At 43.5% G+C, this 21,335-nt stretch overlaps 1 protein-coding gene across 3 annotated transcripts in view; it reads right to left on the minus strand.

Annotated features, from left to right (window-relative positions):
• The window catches only part of LOC132592612 (CD209 antigen-like), a 23,233-nt gene extending 3,395 nt beyond the window's left edge, over window positions 1-19,838 (minus strand). For all 3 annotated transcript variants that reach the window (XR_009558106.1, XR_009558105.1, XM_060278319.1), the window contains exons 1-6: window positions 19,545-19,838; window positions 18,823-18,918; window positions 16,876-16,974; window positions 14,734-14,820; window positions 13,072-13,223; window positions 8,258-8,361 (exon numbers count right to left, since the gene is read on the minus strand). Coding sequence is in view for 1 of the 3 variants with exons in the window: in XM_060278319.1 (XP_060134302.1) it covers window positions 8,258-8,361; window positions 13,072-13,223; window positions 14,734-14,820; window positions 16,876-16,974; window positions 18,823-18,918; window positions 19,545-19,791 (785 nt within the window). In the remaining 2 variants the exon portion in view is untranslated. The remainder of the gene's footprint in view (window positions 1-8,257; window positions 8,362-13,071; window positions 13,224-14,733; window positions 14,821-16,875; window positions 16,975-18,822; window positions 18,919-19,544) is intronic.
• Between the last annotated feature and the right edge of the window lie 1,497 nt (window positions 19,839-21,335).

Below are 21,335 nucleotides of genomic sequence, written 5' to 3' on the forward strand. Positions count from 1 at the left end.
CTTCTCCAGTGTAACTTACATTATTTGGCCTGTGCTACTTACTGTAAAGAAGGGCTTGTATCCAGCCAACTTTTACTCGGAGCATATCCAGTGGAACTAATGATCACAACAAACTTAAGCCCATTAACTTTAGTGGGACTACTCTCAGCAAATGTTAGTGGACTACAAGTTTTTTATATTGGGCATATCTTTTAAAGTGGCATTGGTAGAAAACAGAGGGAAGCCCTGGCACAGAAGCTCTTGAACCTTGTCTGGTACTTTCAGTTCAAGAACAGTCATAAAGGATCCAGGCAAACATCAAGCGCCAATACATTTGAGTAGTGTTCCCCACCCAGCAGTGCCCTGTCTGGATACCGTGGTTCCTCAGTCAGTTTATCTTCTCTTTGCCTCTGTTTGTTCCTGCAGTTGTTCCTTCCTTCAGTAGCTCAACCACCTACCCCTTTGATGCAGAACATTCCAGAACTCTTCCCATTCAGGTTCTACTGTTGCCTGATTGGCTGACTGCCATGCCAAATCAGCATTCAGCATAGTGCATAAGCCCAGGACAACATTTCACAGCATTTTCTAATGGATTCATTCATTATGCAGATATAGATATAGATATACTGGATTTAGAGAGCAGCAGCTGTGTGAGGCAGACACAACAGTAAGGAGGACTGAATAGCTGCTGCAGTCCCAGATATCTCACTTCCTGCACCAGGCAGTGCACGGGGGAATTGCCAAGCAATGGCATTTACAATTAGTGAGAGGAGACTGTCAAGGAACTCTCAGGCGAGCACAGGTCATCCACAGGGCAGGAAATAACACAAGGCAAGAAATGCAATCAGCTTTTATTCATAGAAAGTAACATCATAGCAGAGTTCTTCTGGCTCGTCTTAATCCAGCTGGAGACGTTGCTGAAACTGACCACTGACCCCGCCCTTCCACTTTAGCCTCTCACTCTGGATCCCTCCCAAACAGACAAAGGCTGTGTCGAGGGTGTGGGCTCCTCCTCTGGGCCCATCTGGCCCATTGCTCAGCAATGTGCAGGCTCTCCTTGAGTGGGGTGTCAGAAAGGGAGGAGAATCAGTAGGACTGGGACTATGCTGCTGCTGGGTAGCAAAGGCAACCTCCGATTCCTTTCTGTCTGGATCAGTGCTCACACTGCGAATCTCAGCCTCTAGCCCTGTCCTGGAACGGCCTCCTTCTCCTGACACCCCCCCCCCCGAATCACCCAACCCCCCTGCTTCCAGCACCTCCCAGCTCCTTCCTTCCCCAAACTGCTCCTCAGTGTTCCGCCATCACGATCTGGGGTCAAAGTCTTCTTCTTCCTAGGGCAGTCACTGCCCACCAGTCTTCTTCATTCAGCCAGTCCCTGGCAGGCTGCCTTGAGGAAAGGATAATCTCCAGCATTATTCTACTTCTAACAGTGGTGGGTAAGAAATGTCAACAGGCAAGTTGATCCCAAAGTCATCACCCACTGGGCCAGCATCAAGGATCAAGCAACTGTTGAGAGCTCCCTCACCCTCACTCTGAATGTGACACCACTCTCCCCACCAGCGATTCCCAGCAATGACTGTTCAGAGGTATACTGCCTTCAGAATACCATGATTCTGCCTGACTGCTCTGTCATAAGGGAAAATAGAAATCAAATGCAAGACATTTTCTGAATTCTTCCTGGCAGGGTGGAAGGGAGGCAAAAAAAAAAAATGCCTGTAATGATCACCTAACCCAGAAAACGACCAATGTAAACAGCCAATTGTCTTATGTCAGAGGTGGGGAAACCTTTTGGCCCCAAAGAGCAGGTCCTTATCAGGCTCAGCCTCGTGGGCCAAATTTGTGGGCAGGACCACCCACCTGTCAATCACATGCCATTATGAGACAACCATTCTCTTTGTTGAGATAATGGCACTGGCCAGGTTTGTTAAGCATCCTATTTGTGTAACTAAAGGGTTGGCCATATTGCCATGGGAACAACTAGCTAATGGTGCTCCCCAGAGGAGGTGACAGTTTCCCCATCTCATCACCTGTCTGGAGACCACATCCTCTTGTAGGGAGGAGAACGGGAGAAAAAATAGCTTTTGTTTATTCAGTGAGAAAGCTGGAAAAAGAGACAGAGACCCTGGCTTTGGTCTATGCTGAGACTAAAGCTATGGCTTTGGAGATCCCCTTGGAAACCTAATGGGGAAGCAAGATGTCTTGGGGTGCTGGTGCTAAATATTCCTAGGTTTGGACCATCTGCTTGGAAACTCTAGTATAAATTTGGACCATATATTGGTCTAGGATTATCAAATTTCAATTTTCCAGTGCTGACGTCTGACTGGAAACAAAAGGGCATAATTTTATTACTGGCTCCCATCATAAACTACCAGGCTATTTCATATCAGGATATGGTAAATGGATACAGAGCTCCATTACTTTCAGTTAAGGCACATTATAAATAATCTTTTGCAATATATATACATATATTGCAAATAACATATGAATGTGCATCTCTGCAAAAAGTCTCAATCGGAATGATTAATCCCTTCACCTTCTTCAAAGAATCTCATAAGCAATGTTTATATTCAATTAGAACACAACAATAGCTTATTTTTAAAGGGTGTAGGACAACCAGTACTCGCTACCATGTTTTGTTTTGATTTATAAATCACCTTAGGATCCCTCCCAAGGCTCTGGTGCCATAGAACCAGTCAACTTCACCTCAGATTCCAAAGTAGCTCAAGGACCTCCAGGATAGGGATCTTTGACCTGTGCCTTGTCCAAGGATGATGCAAAGCCATGGTAGATCTACCAAATTGGTTTATTGCAACTTGAAGTAGGCTATGACTGAACTCTTCCACACTTTATTTTATTGGAGGTCCAAGTCTTTGTGGTTGCAAAATAAAGTGTCTTTTTTCCAGCATGGAGGAACCAGGTTTGACAAAGTGCTTTTGGCTGCTGGTGTCAAATACTTGAGCTCTTAAATGTCCTAACTCCATAACCTGGATAGTTAACTCTTTAAAGGAGGGATCGATGCATTGTGTTTGTTTTAGTGGAGAGATTGTGGAATCCAGTTTCAAGGGCTTCATGTGTACCATCTTTTATCAGGCTTCTTCTTACATATGCTCCGTTTTCGGACTCTGCAGTTGGTGTCTTCCCAACAGCCTCTTGAAACCCGGCAGAAACCTATTACATAGACACAGGGATTTGGCACGGGAAAGCTTGGCCTATCAGTCCTCCAGAATCTAAAAACAAATGGCAGCACTAATCAGTAGTCCATTCAGACTGGGTGTCTGGTCTCTCCTAGCCTAAAATCACCTTCCGTACCTGCAGACTAGAAAGGAGCCAATGCAGCAGCAATTTCTTAAATGGGATCAACAGGGGAACTTCAAAAAATGGAATTTTTACATACTGCGAATCCCTATTTGACGTAACGAATAGAGGACTTTCCTGGTGCCGATGACAATTCCTCCTGGCCATGACAGACAGGGTCTTGAGTTCTTCAGCTCCTCTCTGGTGGGCAGAGAGAATCATGTTGCCGCCCCCCTCAACTGGCAAAGCAAAGGCAAACTCCTCGACCCCAAAAACTACAACTTGAAAAATGGAATGTGTCCACCCAGAGGTGTAACTTCAAAGAAAGAGCACAGAGAGACACAGAGGAAAGAGGACACAGCCCTGAAAACATTTGAGAGGAGGAAAGGCAAACAAGGCAAGACAAGACACTAATATTCTAAACAACGTTTGAAAGCTATAAGGCGCTGACAGAAGCCCTAAGCCATGAAAACCTGCTTGGGGGGGGGGCAGGGACACAGAGGAAGGAGAGGTAGGCAGAATGTCCTCATCCTTATCATCAAATAAAAATTAATGATAAGTAAAATTTCCATTTTTGCCCGATAAGGATGGAAGACATTTTTGGTAGGCATACACCAGGGCAGTGTTCCTCAGTCCAAGGAGGCCTTCCTTTGCATCCACCTATTGTGGCAACGCTCTCTGGAGGGCCTTCTCCTCAAATACTGCATCAGCAGATGAAAGTGAGCCTATTTTATGATAGGTAAAGGTAAAGGGACCCCTGACCATGAAGTCCAGTCACAGACGACTCTGGGGTTGCGGTGCTCATCTCGCTTTACAGGCCGAGGGAGCCGGCGTTTGGCCGCAGACAGTTTTTCCGGGTCATGTGGCCAGCAGGACTAAGCCACTTGTGGTGCAATGGAACACTGAAACCAGAGCAGCGCATGGAAACACAGTTTTCCTTCCCACCTGAGCGGTACCTATTTATCTACTTGCACTTTGGGGCGTGCTTTCGAACTGCTAGGTTGGCAGGAGCTGGAATTGAGCAATGGAAGCTCACTTCGTCGTGGGGATTCAAACCGCCGACCTTCTGATCAGCAAGCCCTAGGCTCAGTGGTTTAGACCACAGCGCCACCTGTGTCCCTGAGCCTATTTCATAGTGCTTTACAAAGCTTCACGGAGAAGCCCATGTTGCCACCCTACAAATATCCACAATGGGAAAATTACCATTACAGGTAGTTGTTGAAGTGGCTACCTTGACGAAAAATGCAGAGTTGGAGGTCTGAAGACTAGGCCTCCTACTCTGAAACACTTTGTGCTAAAGTGATTGCCACCAGCAACACAGCCTTAAACATCAAAATGTTAAAAGGGCAGGTAAACTAGGGCTCAAAGGGGAGACCAGTCATAAAAACATTCAATCTAGCAGCTGCACGCTAAGAGACATGCGGTACACCAAAGTCCAATCTCAGAAAAAGCCACTAACAAACTTCCCATGCCCAGCCTGGTGAAAGCAAAGCCAAAACATTCCTGTCTCTGTGGTGGAGATGGGACGAAGGAGAGAGAAGATGAAGACCCCAGGGAGTAGAGAGAACAGTAAAGGGAAATCAAAGAGGGAGACAGCACTGAAATTAAGGCAGGGGAAGAAAACCTGCACCATGAAAAATAACAGTAATAGAACAGAAACAGGCAATGAACAAAGCAAAATTCAGAAGAAGGAAGGTGAAAAAACTTCACAAATTCAAGGAGGGTGAATTTTTCACACACAAAAAAGGCCCTAACTGTCGTAGACCACAGGCAGGGTTGGTCGGGAGAATGGATGAATCTTCCCCCAGTAGAGCAGCTGAAGAGTTCAAGACACAGTCTGTCACGGCCAGCAGGGGGAAATCATTCTTACCAGGACTGTTCTCCATCCCTATCAAGCAAATTACAGGTGAGTTAGCTTAACACCTATTTTGGAAAATTGGTGGTTGTGGGGAAGCAGGATAGATGATGATAAGATGATAGATAGATAGATAGATAGATAGATAGATAGATAGATAGATAGATAGCTGATAAAGGCTTCTTAACATGTTTATACTGTGCCATACATTGCAGTTACAACTGAGGAAAAAGGATCAATAGAATCTTCTCCCTATTCCCTCCTCAAGTGAGATGAAAACAGTCCCATCAGCAAAATGCATAGCACTATAGTTGTTCATGTGAATGTGGCAGGGACCTAATTGTCTTATCAGTTGAAAAAGTCATAAATGGATACTAGAAGGCCATGAAATCATGAGTGACATGAGTTTTGAGTGACATTCATAGCTTTTATCTGTTAGGTGTGCTTTTCCATTAATGCAGTTTTTCCTAATTCCCCCCAGTTCTTTGCTATCAGCTGCCAAACAGCCACAAGAAAGAACGTGATTACGGTAGTTATTTAAGTTGGAAATTGGAACAGGAACATTCAAATAGAGCAGTTCTGATTTCGTAGTTTTAATGGTCCATCCCACAGTCCTCGGACACTCCGGTGGCCTCCAGTACCACTGTTTCATGTTCAGAGACCATCAGGCAATTTCACCTGAAAACACATTGAGAATGTGAGGTGTTCCATTTCTCTGGATACTTGATTTTATCAGTGGTTCTACTTCCAATGCCAAAAGCAGTGGCATTCAGATAGGATAAGAGTTGTGAAATGATGCCAAGGACAAGGATGTGAGATGCCAAAAACATACCAACAACAAGGAGTAAGGCGTTGTGTAAGCATCAGGAGTTGCCAAGCATCAGATGGGCAACACAGTGTATAAATTGCAAAGCCCTCCAGCCTCAGTTGTGTGCCAGACATTGACAGCTGTCGTCCGGTCACTCGTGACTCTTACTGGGTCTGATCAATCCAGTGTAGAGTGGTGAGTATCAGAGAGATGTATGGATGTGTGGGTGATTGAGTGCATGTTCCCTGTCTTGTCATGCTTGTTAATCAATAAAGCAATGTTATAGAGAAAATCCAACGTTGGTTGTCTGAGGTTTACTTGTGCCTTCCTAGAGTGTACCGGGTCTTATATATGCTAAACACCTAAACAGATTTAAAGGGCCTATTGGTCATAACGTGTGTGTGTGTGTGTGTGTGTGTGTGTGTGTGTGTGTGTGTCAATTTTTTTGACAATACAATAGAACGCAATACAATTTAACAGAAATTTAAAATTGACTTCCACCCTGTTTTTGCAGTATTTCCCTTCTCCTCACGTCTTACTGCATCAAAATACACACTTTACAACCCAATCCTTTACTTAAAATAGTTTATAATTTTATCATTCATTATTTTTCCTTTATCCTTTTCCATCGGCTGTTCATATTTCAGTTACTGCTCATACTATTACTTAACTATAATGTATTTCTGATTAATCAAATACAATAACTCTTCACTTTGCCAAGCTACATTAGTTTAAAATTATTATTCCGTAAAAGAACCTCATTCCCGGGTAACCTGTGGATACAAAGTTCCAATCGTTTTATTGTTCTTGGTCAATCCTTTGACCCTCTTCTCCAGAGTGGCATGGGCAACCCAGTCAAATGGGCGGGATACAAATAATAAATTATTACCATATAAATTATTATTCAACTCCTTTCCTTGTTCAGCAAAAGCAATTCACAGCAGTTCAAGGACTCCTTGTTATGCTGATCCTCTAGCCAAAATATTATGCAGTCTCTGTTCTCATGCTTAGTCTCCTGGCTTCTATTTTAAAACAAAAACCTCTTTCTTATACAGCGGCATGTTTTTTTTTAATATGTTTTTTTATTCCCTTGCAAATTTTAAAAGTTTAAAAATCAAAATATCCTTTCCCCATCACTCAGCCATGCTCACCCATAGAACAACATTTCAAAATTATTATTTTCCTTGCAACAATTTTTACAAAACTTTAGTAAATATGACAACAATTTGAGAATAGATAAAGGTAAAGGAACCCCTGACCATTAGTCTCCAGTCGTGAACGACTCTCGCTCATCTCGCTCTACTGGCCGAAGGAGCCGGCATACAGCTTCCAGGTCATATGGCCAGCATGACTAAGTCACTTCTGGCAAACCAGAGCAGCGCATGGAAAATAGAAACAGCTTAACTAATATTTGAGAATAGAAACAGCTTAAAGCTCAAACTGTCCTTCAGTCTTCCAAATCCAGATGCTTTAGATCAACCCTCCCCAAGTCCAGTTGAATCCTTTTGAGAATGATAGGGAATAATTCCAATTTATGAAGCAGTCCCTTCCTCCTGTTTTTGCACAATTGGATTGATGGACTGCTCTCCCAATCCCAGCTCTCCTCAATCCAGCAGAATGTGACCCATTTTTTTCTTGGCAGAGTTGCTTATATTCCAAATTTACTTGAAATCTTTCTGAGCCATTATTTGAGGAAGAGTATTTAAATGAAATCCTTTGACAACATAATGACTTGAAAAGCAATCTACCCTCCTCTTCACAATCCCAAACAAAGAAGTAACCACCCTTCAAAGCCTTCGTTAACACAAATGAGATCGTTCCTGCAGCCTTTTTCAATCATATCAATAAGGGTGTCTTTTCAACTTTTACCCAATTATCCAAAATAAAAGGGGATCCATCACTCACGCAGTTGCTGTCTGGCATGGAGTCATGCTAAACACAGCTACTTCCACGTGTGTAGCTGGAAACAAGTCTCGGCTATTTTGATATAAATTTTGTAACATAGTAATAAATTTTGTAACAGTCAGGTGGCCATGCTGTGTTTCATTCTATAGCAACAAAACTATTTGCTAACCAAGATAGAAGGCACGAATAAGCACTGAATAATACTACAGAAAAAGCCAACTGCATGTATTTCATAAAGTGAAGCCAAAAACATTGCTTGGCATTCCAAAAAAACAAAACAAAACACTGGGAAGCAGAGGTCAGGAGAGGAAGGGTATCAAGGCGACAACACCCACACTGGGCTTATTTGGAATACTGCAGAATGTGAGTGCAGAGAAGGAAAGGGTGCTACAAAAGAATTTTGTTCAGAGACTTACGTTTGTTTAGGTGCCTGGTCACCAATACATTTCCATCCCTCGTGATGATAGACTCCAACCCAGTGGTCTGAGTATGTAGGAAAGACTTGTCTCTCTAGGAATTCCTACAAAGAGATTAGAAAGTATTTCCTAGGAATGAGGGGTCAGAATCTTTTTGCAAATCCTTCAATACAGTGGTACCTCTACTTACGAATTTAATGCGTTCCGAACGCACATTTGTAAGTCAAAAAAAAATTGTAAGTCAAATCCCATAGGAATGCATTGGGAGAAAAGATTCGTAAGTCGAAGCAACCCTATCTAAAAATTCGTAAGTAGAAAAAAATCCTATCTAAACCGCATCCAAGACGGTGGACGGAGCTCCATTCGTAAGTAGAAACATTCATAAGTAGAGGTACCACTGTACTACATATTTTACCTAGGAACACAATAGACATTCTACAGGAGTGAAAATTGCATGGAAAGGAAGAAGGTTGCATCAGAGACAGGCTCTCACCTCGTATATTCATGTAAATGTCTGAACAGGTTATACATACTGCTTGTGCAACGACCTAGAGAAATGAAAATACGCGAGGCCAATTTGTTTCATTTATTAGTTAACAGAACCATCAGAAACAAATTTATTCAGAATAGTTTTCTCTGCAATCATTGCCATTCATTTCTTTCTGCCTCTTTCAACACTCCTCACAGCAGTTTCTAAATCGGCTTGAGTTTGCAAAGAGGCAGGGAGTGAATAACGAATTGAAAAGGCATTCTGTGTCTGTCTTCTCTTGGGTTCTATAAATAGGGAATTTATAGATAGTCTTCCAAAGCAACTACTCTATTCCGAACTTAAAAATGGAAAGTGTAATGCTGGTGGTCAAGCAAAAGAGGTTTAAAGACTGTCTCAAGGCAAATCTAAAAAAATGTAGTATAAAAACTGACAACTGGGAAACACTGTAGGTTTTGGACATGCTTCAAGCGAGGAAGGAGGAATTATTTGCTAACTCAGCCACTGAAGTGCCAAAAAGACTGATTGGAAGAAGGTTTAACATCCGTTGTATGTGGGAACGGAACAGAAGGGGAGGCGAAACTCTTTTATTATTGTGCTTTAATATTTAACCCAAAAAACTCCCAGAAGAACCATTTAAAACATTTATAACAAGCGAGAATGGAAAGTTTGGTATTCGTTGATATAATATGGTTTTAAAAGTATAAACTGTGTGGAAATGAAAATACAATATAATTAAGACTTGGATTTGTGATTTGCTTGGAAGAGGATAAAAGGTTTCCCTATTTGGTTGACATCAGACAGAAACAGGTCTCATTAACTGCTGGACTTTTGATAAAAACCTTGGATGGACTCCTGGAATCCTTATCAGCAGTGGCGCAGTTGAAAATTGGAAATCCACCATGTTGAAAGCCAACCAAGATGCATAAATTAAATAGTAATAGGGGGGGTGAGCCCTTAATATGTCGTTATATTTGCACCTCCAGTTTGATTTGGTAAACCCCCTCCTGGAAAGACTATGATTGATACAACAGGTTTGGAAAATTATTAAGCAGACGCTTAGATACGAATTCATCGGAACTGTGTGAAGATGGCGTCAGCCTGCAGTGGCATCTGCTTGTTGTGATAAGACCTTTGGAATGATTTGGCAGAATACCAGCGTGTGATGAAGATACTGTAATCTTACTGAAGGGAATCATAGACATAAAACCCACACAGACACATATTATTGCTTGTTTTAACTCGCTTGTGGGAATAATTCAGAGGCTGTGAACGAAGGAAGGATGACAACAGAAAGAGAAATAAGAATTACCAGAAGACTATGAAATGCAGCAGGACTATGAGGTTGATTAGAGCCCTCCAAAGCTTTGAAGCATGGGAAGTCCCCCCCCCAAATTATAATTTGGCAGAATATTTGGAGTGTGTGTGTGTGTGTGTGTGTGTGTGTGTGTGTAATGTGGAACATTCAATGTGATTTGATTGGACTGTTAAAATGGAAAATTTACTAAAAATGATTTTTAAAAAATGACAACTGGGAAACACTGGCCTGCAAGCGCTTCAGTTGGAGAACAGTCTTTACCAAAGGTGTCATGGGCTTTGAAGACACTCAAACTCAAGACGCAAGGGAGAAACGTGCTAAGAGGAAAGCACGCTTGGCAAATCCACACCGTGATCAATTCCCGCCTGGAAACCAATGTCCCCACTGTGGAAGGACGTGTTGATCCAGAATTGGCCTCCACAGTCACTTACGGACCCGTCGTTAAAACTGTGTTTATGGAAGACAATCTTACTCGGCTAAAGAAAGAAAGAAAGAAAGAAGGAATACTGGTGGTGACTGGCAGCTGTATAACATCCTTTTCCAGTGCAGTCAGGCACTCCAACTATGAAAATATGTAAAATAGACCATTATAATCAATAACCTGTTTGGCCAACACAACCCTCTGACTCAGGATAGTGCTGCACCAAGGACCCAGGTGGACACAGCTGGGGCAGCATAGGGCCACCGAGCTCATCCACCCAGGTCTCAGGTATGCATGCTAAGATCTGGACCTCTTTGCTTTGCCTGCTGTATTTCAGAATTTGGAGCTGCCAGTCAACCAACCCAATGACCAGGTGGTGGTGTTATGAAATGCAAGGTCTGTCCAGAATAAAGCACTAGCAGTAAAACACCAGACTGCTTATTAATGCATATGTTACAGAAAATAGCATACAAAACATTAGGGGAAATGCTTTGCAAATTGTGTACGTTGGGCAAAATTGCATGCAAAAATGTGTATATCAGAGAAATACACACTACCATGTGAATAAATTGAATGATTATTATTTTGCGAAAGTATGGAACTGAATTTAAGACTAGGGGAAAAAAGATTTGCCTATCCTTATGGCATAGTCATGATCATCTAGGGACGCCACTTCTAGCCATGTGAGCCAGAAATAGGCATTGGGTTTTGAACTATGAAAGTGGTCCAAGAAAGGATTTTTGTGTGTGTATGCATACTTTTAAATAGATTTGGCGTTTTCAGTGAGATTTTTTTTTAAAAAAACAGGCTTGTGTATTTAATTCATTGTTTGTTTTTAGTTGTATCTATATTAATTATTGCCGTGAGCCACCTTGGGATTGCACAAGGTGAAAGGTAGGATGAAAAAAAGGGGGAAAACAGGAGAGGAGCTGGCAGAAGTTCACCACATTTTCTTTACGTCTGCTGGATAGTAACTGCACCTCTCACTTGTGTGGCGGCCTTCCTTCCCAGCTGTCAACTGGCTCTCCTCTTTCAACCCACTTATCCCATCTGTCACCTGGGGAGGTAAACATTGCCACTCCACCTTCAAGCCCAACATGCACCCACAAGTCTGAGATTGGACTTCGAAACCGCTAATGCACTGCCTCTTTGCCCCTTGGCAAAGTCCTCCTCTGGCTTTTCCTCCTCTGTTGTTGTTGTTGTTTAGTCGTTTAGTCATGTCCGACTCTTCGTGACCCCATGGACCAGAGCACGCCAGGCACTCCTGTCTTGCACTGCCTCCCGCAGTTTGGTCAAACTCAGGTTGGTCGCTTCGAGAACGCTGTCCAACCATCTCGTCCTCTGTCATCCCCTTCTCCTAGTGCCCTCAATCTTTCCCAACATCAGGGTCTTTTCCAAGGATTCTTCTCTTCTCATGAGGTGGCCCAAGTATTGGGGGCTCAGCTTCATGATCTGTCCTTCCAGTGAGCACTCAGGGGTGATTTCCTTCAGAATGGATAGGTTTGATCTTCTTGCAGTCCATGGGACTCTCAAGAGTCTCCTCCAGCACCATAATTCAAAAGCATAAATTCTTCGGCGATCAGCCTTCTTTATGGTCCAGCTCTCACTTCCATACATCACTACTGGGAAAACCATAGCTTTAACTATACGGACCTTTGTCGGCAAGGTGATGTCTCTGCTTTTTAAGATGCTGTCTAGGTTTGTCATTGCTTTTCTCCCAAGAAGCAGGTGTCTTTTAATTTCGTGACTGCTGTCACCATCTGCAGTGATCAAGTTGGTGCATAAACTTGGATTACTGTGATGTTAAAAGGTCTGCCTTGGATTCGTATCGAGATCATTCTGTCATTTTTGAGATTGCATCCCATTACAGCTTTTGCCACTCTTTTGTTGACTATGAGGGCCACTCCATTTCTTCTACGGGATTCTTGCCCACAGTAGTAGATATGATAGTCATCCGAACTGAATTCGCCCATTCCCTTCCATTTTAGTTCACTGATGCCCAGGATGTTGATATTTATTCTTGCCATCTCATTTTTGACCACATTTTCCTCCCCTACTTCATACCATTTCCAATCCACTATGAAATCCACTAGCATTAGCAACACAAAAGAAAATGCCATCACCCTCAAGGCTTTGTCCATCACCTTGCTGCAGATGATGTAGTTTGGATCAGAGAACCAGTCTTCAGGCACCCGTGGGCTTCACCTCATCTGGGGTAGTATAGGCTTCTATGCAAGGAGATCTCATGTCCCCTGTTGGAGCTCTCACCTCACACAGCAGCTAATAATCTTCTTCCACACTCTTCAAACAATTCTTTTTCCCTTTTTGTATGAGGCTGCATTTTTAATTGTTAGTTTAATTTTGATGTATTTAGTTTTGTTGTTGAGTTGTATTTTAACCAGTTGTTTTATATTTTGTGTTAGCCGCTCTGAGCCAGATTTGGCTGGGGAGGGCGGGGTATAAATAAAAATAAAAATTATCATCATCATCATCATCATCATCATCATCATACATTCATCTAGGATTGAGACTGTACCATTTCAGAAGATGGTGCCCTGGCTTTTAATGCATTTCCATGTTCTACTCACCTCCTCATCTTCAGTTTCAATACAAATCAACATGGCTTTTTCATCTTCACAAAAGTCTCTTGCACCTTCCCATGTCCTTTGTTTATTTTCAAGGAAATAGAGGGCTCCATTATGGTGTATCCACTTTAACTGCATTTTTGCTCGAATCTCATCTTTAAATCAAGGCAGGAATAGGGAAGGAAAATAGGGGGGGGTTATACTTCATTATAAAAGGTAAAGGTAAAGGGACCCCTGACCATTAGGTCCAGTCATGACCGACTCTGGGGTTGCAGTGCTCATCTCACATTATTGGCCGAGGGAGCCGGCGTACAGCTTCCAGGTCATGTGGTCAGCATGACTAAGCCGCTTCTGGCAAATTGTACAGCACACGGAAACGTCATTTACCTTCCCGCTGTAGCGGTACCTATTTATGTACTTGCACTTTGACATGCTTTCAAACTGCTAGGTTGGCAGGAGCTGGGACCAAGCAACGGGAGCTCACCCCGTCGCAGGGATTCGAACCGCCGACCTTCTGATCAGCAAGCTCTAGGCCCTGTTATACTCCAGCATAATTTATAGAAATTACTTTCTGAAATGTTTGTTCTGATAATGAATACACTTATTTAAATGAAGTGTCATTTATTTATTTCCATTTCCATCTTTGCCTTCAGCAATAGATTGGCAACCATTTTTATCATTAATTTATTTAACAAGATTAATATATTGCTTAATCAAAAAATGTCTCTAAGTGTTTTACATACAAATAGTACACAATATTCATTAAAATAGCACATAAAACAGATTTTATAAATAGCAGACATATTCAAATTATCAAAATATAGATAAAATCACAATTTTTTAAATAAAAAAAACCCCATACATAATAACATTGCACAACTTGCCTAAACAAAACTGTTTTTCATAGGCATAGAAAACAACGCAGGAGAGGTGCCTGTCTAGTATCAATGGGCAGAGAGTTCCACTTGTGTGGGCTGCCAGATTGAAGGATCAGTTCTTGCAAGCGAAGAACAAACATTATGTGACACTTGTATACCGCAAATTTCAGTTCCAATGACTTAAGCAGGCAAGAGAGAACATATGGGGTGAAATGATCCTTCAAGTAATCTGGTCCCAAAGTGTTGAGGGCTTTGTATACTAATAGTTACACATTGAATTTCCCCAGTAACAGAGTGGCAGCCAGTGCAGATGTCTGAGTTGGGGTACAATCCATACACCTTCTCTAGGAGGTGGGTATTTGAGACTGATTGGCAGTTTAGTCAAAACTGTACAGTGGTGCCTCGCTAGACGAATTTAATTCGTTCCACGGGTCTTTTCTTATAACGAAAAATTCGTCTAGCGAATCCCATAGGAACGCATTGAAAAAAATTTGAATTTTTTTTTTTTTTGCCCATAGGAACGCATTAATTGAATTTCAATGCATTCCTATTGGAAACCGCGATTCGCTAGACAATTTTTTCATAAAACGAATTCGTCTAGCAAGGCAACCTCTGCTCGAAAAATCCTTTCATTAAGCGGAAATTTCGTTAAGCAGGGCATTCGTTAAGCGAGGCACCACTGTACCTTCAAGAAATATGCAGACGAGGGAATCTCAGGAAGTGCAGTCGCAAGGCGGGTTCTCCCCATACTATGAAATCTAAGCATTGCTGTTTCAGAGTAACTTACCAATTCCAGCTTGTACTTCACGTGCTTTGGCATCCCATACAAGCAATTCTTCTGCCAACTTCTGAGCTGCTTTAAGTATTACAGAATCTAAAAGATGGAAACAATTCAAGGCAGTTGCATCTGAACAGCTATATTAGAGAAAGCCATTTCCCAGATTCTGGTGGCTTGTCATATTCTACCTCGTGTACAAAGAGCAGAATTCTAATACAGTACCCATATAGGAGCAATCCTGGTTCACATCACCAAGGACAGAAAGCAGTTCAAACTTCCACCCAAATGGAACCCCCAAGTGTATACTTTTGCTTTTTACTGAGCCCATGCCAAAATACTTATGTCATAAGGTGGGAAAGATTTGGCTATCTAAACTACTAACCAAACTTGTGGTATCTGCAAAAGTTCTCATCCTATGAGCAACTGCTGGGGGAACAGCTACCCCTCTTTCTGGGACTAATCATTATATTGTAAGTCACACAGAATACTATTAATTAAATAGTATTCTGTTGGGGAATTGTGTGCATCAAGACAGGGGTAACCTCTGGCTCACAGGCCAAACTTGGCCAATTTTGACCTCTCCATGTGGCCCATGAGGCTGTTTGGGGCGAGCCTCATCCAGTCACCCAACCCCTAACATACATGACATCAGATGTGGGGCAGGTAAAGGTAGGGCTTTCCTGAACTGGGTTTTGCAAACACTGTGATTATCAGTCTCCATACTCTTGTCCGAAAGAACAAGGACAGCTGCTCTTATTTGCAAGTGAAAAAAAAGAAAACTTTGCCCAAGGAAGTTACGGAACATGTTCAGTGACAGGCATGTGACTCCCGAGCTCAAGAGCAGAGTCAAAGGTTCAGACCTGGATGGAAGCAAATATATCCCCCCCCCCCAAATCCTCCTGCCCTGCTTTCAAAGGTGGCACATTATGAGCGTCCTCCAGGCGCACCACGTGGTGGGGGCTGAGGGGTCTTCAGTCCCACCAATTTTTCAAGGAAGGTGCTGGGCTCCCCCAAAATCCTGTGGCCCTCTCCACCTCATCCTTCCTGCCAATATCACATGGGGAGGACAAGGACGGGCATGGAACACAGTTCCACACTCCCCATCTGGAGTGCGTGTGGCAACATTGCAGCAGCAGGGTGCCCACATGTCCCAACAAAGCAGGTGAGCGCTCGGGTGCCACGTGGGGGCAGGACGCATCACATGATGTGTCACATGATGTGCCCCCGCAATGTGGAGGGCAAGCCGGCGCCCTTGGTGTACTCACAAGACTCACTCTCTTGACAGGAATGCTGTTTGTACATAGCCATGATGTGTTCTTCGCAAATGGACTGTCTCTTGCCCTCTCAGCCACCTCCCCCTTCCCAGTCAAAGTTCTTTGCAGTCCCTAATGGGAGGGTGGAGGGGAGATCTGGCTTATCTGCTCCCCCTTCCATTACACATGGAGTCAGATAAGGATCTGGCCCATGGAGCCAAAAAGCTTTCCCAGCCCTAGTGTGCATAATTCACGATGGTAGAACCTGACTTTGTTGGGGCTTATCCCCTTTCTGAGCCTTTGGGAAAGGGGTTATGGGTGCCATTGTGGGCATCCTGTTGCACATGGATACTGCACCTAACCCAGTCCCACCACAACCCATCCACTACCGTATGCTCCTTGCTGAGACAAGACTGGGAATAAGTTCTGTTGCAGAAGAATAACCCTGGGTGTGGTGGGGCAGGAATGGTTCTGAATTTACTGACTCTAATCCATTGCCTCCTTGGATACCCAAAGGTGTACTCTACGGGGAGCTGGCTTCAGGCACCAGGCCCATTGGCACACCAACTCTGCGCTACAAAGCTGTGACATGAAGAGCACCATGAACCCCACTGTGCGGGAATCCCTTGCAGATGACTGCAGTGACTGGAGACAGGTTGTGCATCCATAGCAATGACCAGAGGAGGAATGAGTGCTGGGAGGAGTGCAGAGAGAAGAAGCGCCATGGTGCCTCTACAATAGTACAATCAGACGCCTTCATCTGCCCCAGCTACAGCAAGACATGTCTCTCATGTATCGGTCCCTACAGCCACAGCACGTGCTGTAACCTCCCAAAAATTTGACTTCACTCTTCCATTGTCTCCCAAGACAGATGGGCGCCAAACAACTCATTGTTTACCATTCTTGCGCTTGAGGGATGGTTGCTTTTTGATCATAAACTCCCTAATCTTCTCAACTGCTGTTCGTAGGGAGACAATTTTTTTCGATCGCTCATGATCTAGAAAAGAGGAAAGGGGAAAAGAAATGGTATTCCAGGACACTAGTACATGTATGTACTAGTACATTTACCTTGGGATTAACAGGGCTGATACTGAATCAACATTCCCTGTGTCTTATCCTTGAGCCCCTTTTCAACACCAAATAAAGCAATCCCTTCACAACCAGATCTTCAGACTAGAAGAATGGGCAGCATTCCGGCAAAAGTTGCATCAAATTTACAAGGCCTGGACAAGTAAAAAGGTCTTCACTACACAATTTGTATTGATCAAAACTGCCTCTCTATTGCTTGGAGCCTAAAAACAAGGTGAGCTCTCTCTGGTTCCAACAATGCTGAGCTCAGTGGACCCACATTTTCACTCTGTACAGGTGAGTTTCCAAAGCCCAAAAGCTATGTTGGCTTAGGAAGTATCTAAAGCAGTGGCTTCCAACCAGTGTGCGGTGGCACTCTGGAGTGCCTTGAATGATGGTCAGGGGTGCCATGGGCAGCAGTGGCCTCCATCCCTCTTTCCTTCCCTCCCCCCTCTGATGCCATCTTTCGTCTTCCAAAGCAACTACTCTATTCCAAACTTTAAAAAATGGAAAGCATAGTGCTGGTGGACAATGAAAAAGGTTTATAGACTTTCTCAAGGCAAATCTTTAAAAAGGCTATATAAACACTGACAATTGGGCAACACTGGCCTGTGAGAGCTACAATTGGAGAACAGTCTTTACCAAAGGTGTCACGGACTTGGTAGATGCTTAAACTCAGGATAAAAGGGAGAAATGTGCTAAGAGGAAGGCACATTTGGAAAACCCTCACCATGATCAAAACCTGCCCGGAAACCACACTGTGTCCCCACTGTGGAAGGATGTGTGGATCCAGAATTGGTCTCCACAGTCACTTATGGACTCACTGTTAAGACCGTGTTCATGGAAGACAATCTTATTCGACTAGTAATACCCCTCCCCACCCTCTCACTATATATAAGGATCTGGTGAGTTCTGTTTCAGTGTATCTGAAGAAGTGTGCATGCACACCAAAGCTCATACCAATGACAAACTTAGTTGGTCTCTAAGGTGCTACTGAAAGGAATTTTTTTATTTTGTTTTTACTTGACTATGAGTGAGCGCCAAAGAAGAAGAAGAAGCTTCCCAGGTCCCTGTGGGGCAGTGAGAGGAGGCACCTGCCCAGAGGACTCCCAAGGAGAGAAGAAGAAGAAGAGTTTGGACTTGATATAGAAGAAGTAGAGTTTGGACTTGATATCCTGCCTTTCATTCCCCTTAAGGAGTCTCAAAGCAGCTAACAATCTCCTTTCCCTTCCTCCCCCACAACAAACACTCTGTGAGGTGAGTGAGGCTGAGAGACTTCAGAGAAGTGTGGCTAGCCCACGGTCACCCAGCAGCTGCATGTGGAGGAGCGGGAGAATAAAACCCAGTTCACCAGATTACGAGTCCACGGCTCTTAACCACTACACCATGCTGGTTGGGGAGAAGGGGAGAAGAGAGGAGGGAATACTCCTTAAGGGAGGGTGTTTGATAAGGGGTGAGGGGCTGCCAGCTCTGGAGGCAAGGGGTGACCTAACTGGGCTCCTGAGCCCCACAGCGGAGCCGCAGAAAGAATGTAGTTGGTCAAGGGAGCCGTGGACTCAAAAAGGTTGAAAACCTCTCATCTAAAGTGACTAGGGACAAGATTTCAGGGGTGTTTATTTCAACAGGCAAGCTTTAACCACACATTTAGCTCCCTCTTTGAAATTAAGAGGATTTAAAAGGTCTTAGAAGAGGCTAGATTGATAGTCATATTCACAACGAAATAAACCAAGTCAGGATAATTCTACAGGCTTTTCTTTGCAAAAGGAGTTGAACTTACAAAAAGCAACAGCTCCAATGGTGGCGAAAAAAAGGATCAGGCACATCATTATTGTAATAAATGTACCAAGAGGAGTTTGAAGAGCAGCTAGCTTCCCTTGAAAGACAAAAAAGAAAGAAAAATTGGCTTTAACTACAATGAGCCAGCATAAGACTTTTGCTTCAGTTAGTAATATAGCTTGGTCCGTGTGTGTGTGTTGCAATACTTGCTTATATATACTATTATTTGCATATACACAACTATATAATGCTTTAAGAAACAATACATATTGAATGAATCCATACATCATCAGGGTCGCTTTCCAAACATATCTGTCTTAAATAATCTATATTTTCCCCAAACCATGCCCGCATTCCTCACCCCTGACAATAAGTTTGAAGCTTATTGTCCACATCTCCTGCGGAGGTGCTTTTAATTTTAGTCCAATGTTCCAAATTGCGAAGGAGCTCTGCCACTTGCTGTTGTGGTCTATGGAGGCAGCCTCTGTGACGGAGAGTTCAAGAGAGTTCAGCTTCTTTGGTGGCAGGAGGGGCTACACAGATGGCCATGGGTACCCCGTTTCCCCAAATCACCTCAGGGATTTTCAGGAGGTTTTACAGCCTCACATAACCCACCTTCCCTCTGTCTGAGTCTCTCCGAAGAATGGGAGAGCTGTCACCATGGCCCCAGACAGCAACCGGAAACCTCCCCTTTCAGTGCATCTCATTACAGGATGTACATACCTGCCGTTTTTTGCTGTTGTTTTCTCCTTCCTACAATTGTTCTGGAACCCACATTGGATCTAGACCCCACGTTGGATCGGGACCCTATGGTACTTTTTGATTCCACATTAGTTCTGGAACTAAACTGGGACTTAGAAGCTCTTTCTTTAGCTGCATCCTGTGGCACTGTAAAGTAACAAGTTCTCTTTAAAATCTGCATTAAAATAAATATAAAGCAATTACACAGCACTAAGTAATGTACATACATAACAGACTGCTTCCTATATATTGTAAGGGGTGGGGTGGGGGGAGAGACTTCCGATAGCGAGTGATCTGATCAATATGACCAGAAATACAATGGGCTGTGTATAGACTGTATGGTGACCTGTTTTTGTTGCATGGATTTCCTGCTTCCGAAAGTGGTTTATTTATTTTAACCCCACTTTCCCCTCCAATGAGCTCAGGGTGGCATACATGGTTCCCCCCCCTCCTCATTTGATCCCCCCAAACAACCCTGTGAGGTAGGTTAGACTGAGAGGCAGTGACTAGCCCAGTGTCACCCAATGAGTTTAATGGCCGAGTGGGGATCTGAACCGTGGTCTCCCAGGTCCTAGTTCCTTAGCCTTTTCTTGGTTAGGATCTTGAGGGTTCTTAGTACTGAACTCATAATGCTGCTGATCTAGATAGGTATGCCTGCCGTGCTCTGGTCCATGGGGTCACGAAGAGTCAGACACGACTAAATGACTAAACAACAACATGCATTTTCACTTAAATGTTCACTCCTACTGGTTGGGGGAAGAGCAACCAAATCCAAATTTCTGCTGGGGTCATGATGGCAGGGCAGATGTTATGTACTGAGCTGAATCCTAGAACAATAGGATCCAGAATGCAGCAGTCTGATTGGTCCGCAGGAGCCACCCAATCCAACTCCAGGTGGAAGTGAACCAGCAACCTGATTGGCCTGCAGGAGCAGCCAAGCAGGCTTCTGGCAGAAGTCAATCCACAACCTGATTGGCCTGCAGGAGCAGCCAATCAGGCTGCTGGCAGAAGTCAATCCGCAACCTGATTGGCTCACAGGTGCAGCCCTGAAGTAGCCAATCACGCAAGGCCCATTGTGTAAATAATGTATATAAGCAGACGTTTTGGGGAAAGAGCCATTCTTCTCTTCTTCTCCTTTGCTACTACAAGCTGAATAAAGTGCATGAAATTCACTCTTGACTGAGTATATTTCAGCAGAAAAAGGGACCTGGCTGCTCTCCTCCTCTCCTCCTCCCATAGGCATTTTTTAAAAACAACAACAACAACAACAACAACAACAACAACAACAAACCTCCCATTGATATGGTAGGAGAGCAGGGGGGGGGTTGGAAGAAGGGGGATTTTTTGGATCAAGAAGATCCAAAGTCTCAGTGATATATATATATATATATATATATATATATATATATATATATATATACGTATTATATTCCAACCACCCCCTGAGCTGATGCAACAACAAGTTCATGGAGAGGAAAACCCACAAAATCCTATGGCTGTGGGATAACCTCACAAGGACCATAAAATTAGGCACTTGGCTGGGCACTGTGAGAACAGAATGCTGAACTAGATAGGCCTTTGGTTTGATCCAATAGGGTTCTAATGGCCTTCAAAATACTCTACCAGGTGGTTCACATCCTGAAAGCAGAAAGGTGGAGCAGGAGCTCAAAAAGGGAGTACAGTGGCCTAGACATAACCTTCTGCCCCTCTCCTTGATATCACACTCTCAAGACAAAAGGAAGGAAGGAGGATCAAAGGAAGGAGGAGTCAGAG

The sequence above is a fragment of the Zootoca vivipara genome, chromosome 9 (genome assembly GCF_963506605.1).
Source record: "Zootoca vivipara chromosome 9, rZooViv1.1, whole genome shotgun sequence".
In the NCBI taxonomy this organism is placed as follows: domain Eukaryota; kingdom Metazoa; phylum Chordata; class Lepidosauria; order Squamata; family Lacertidae; genus Zootoca; species Zootoca vivipara.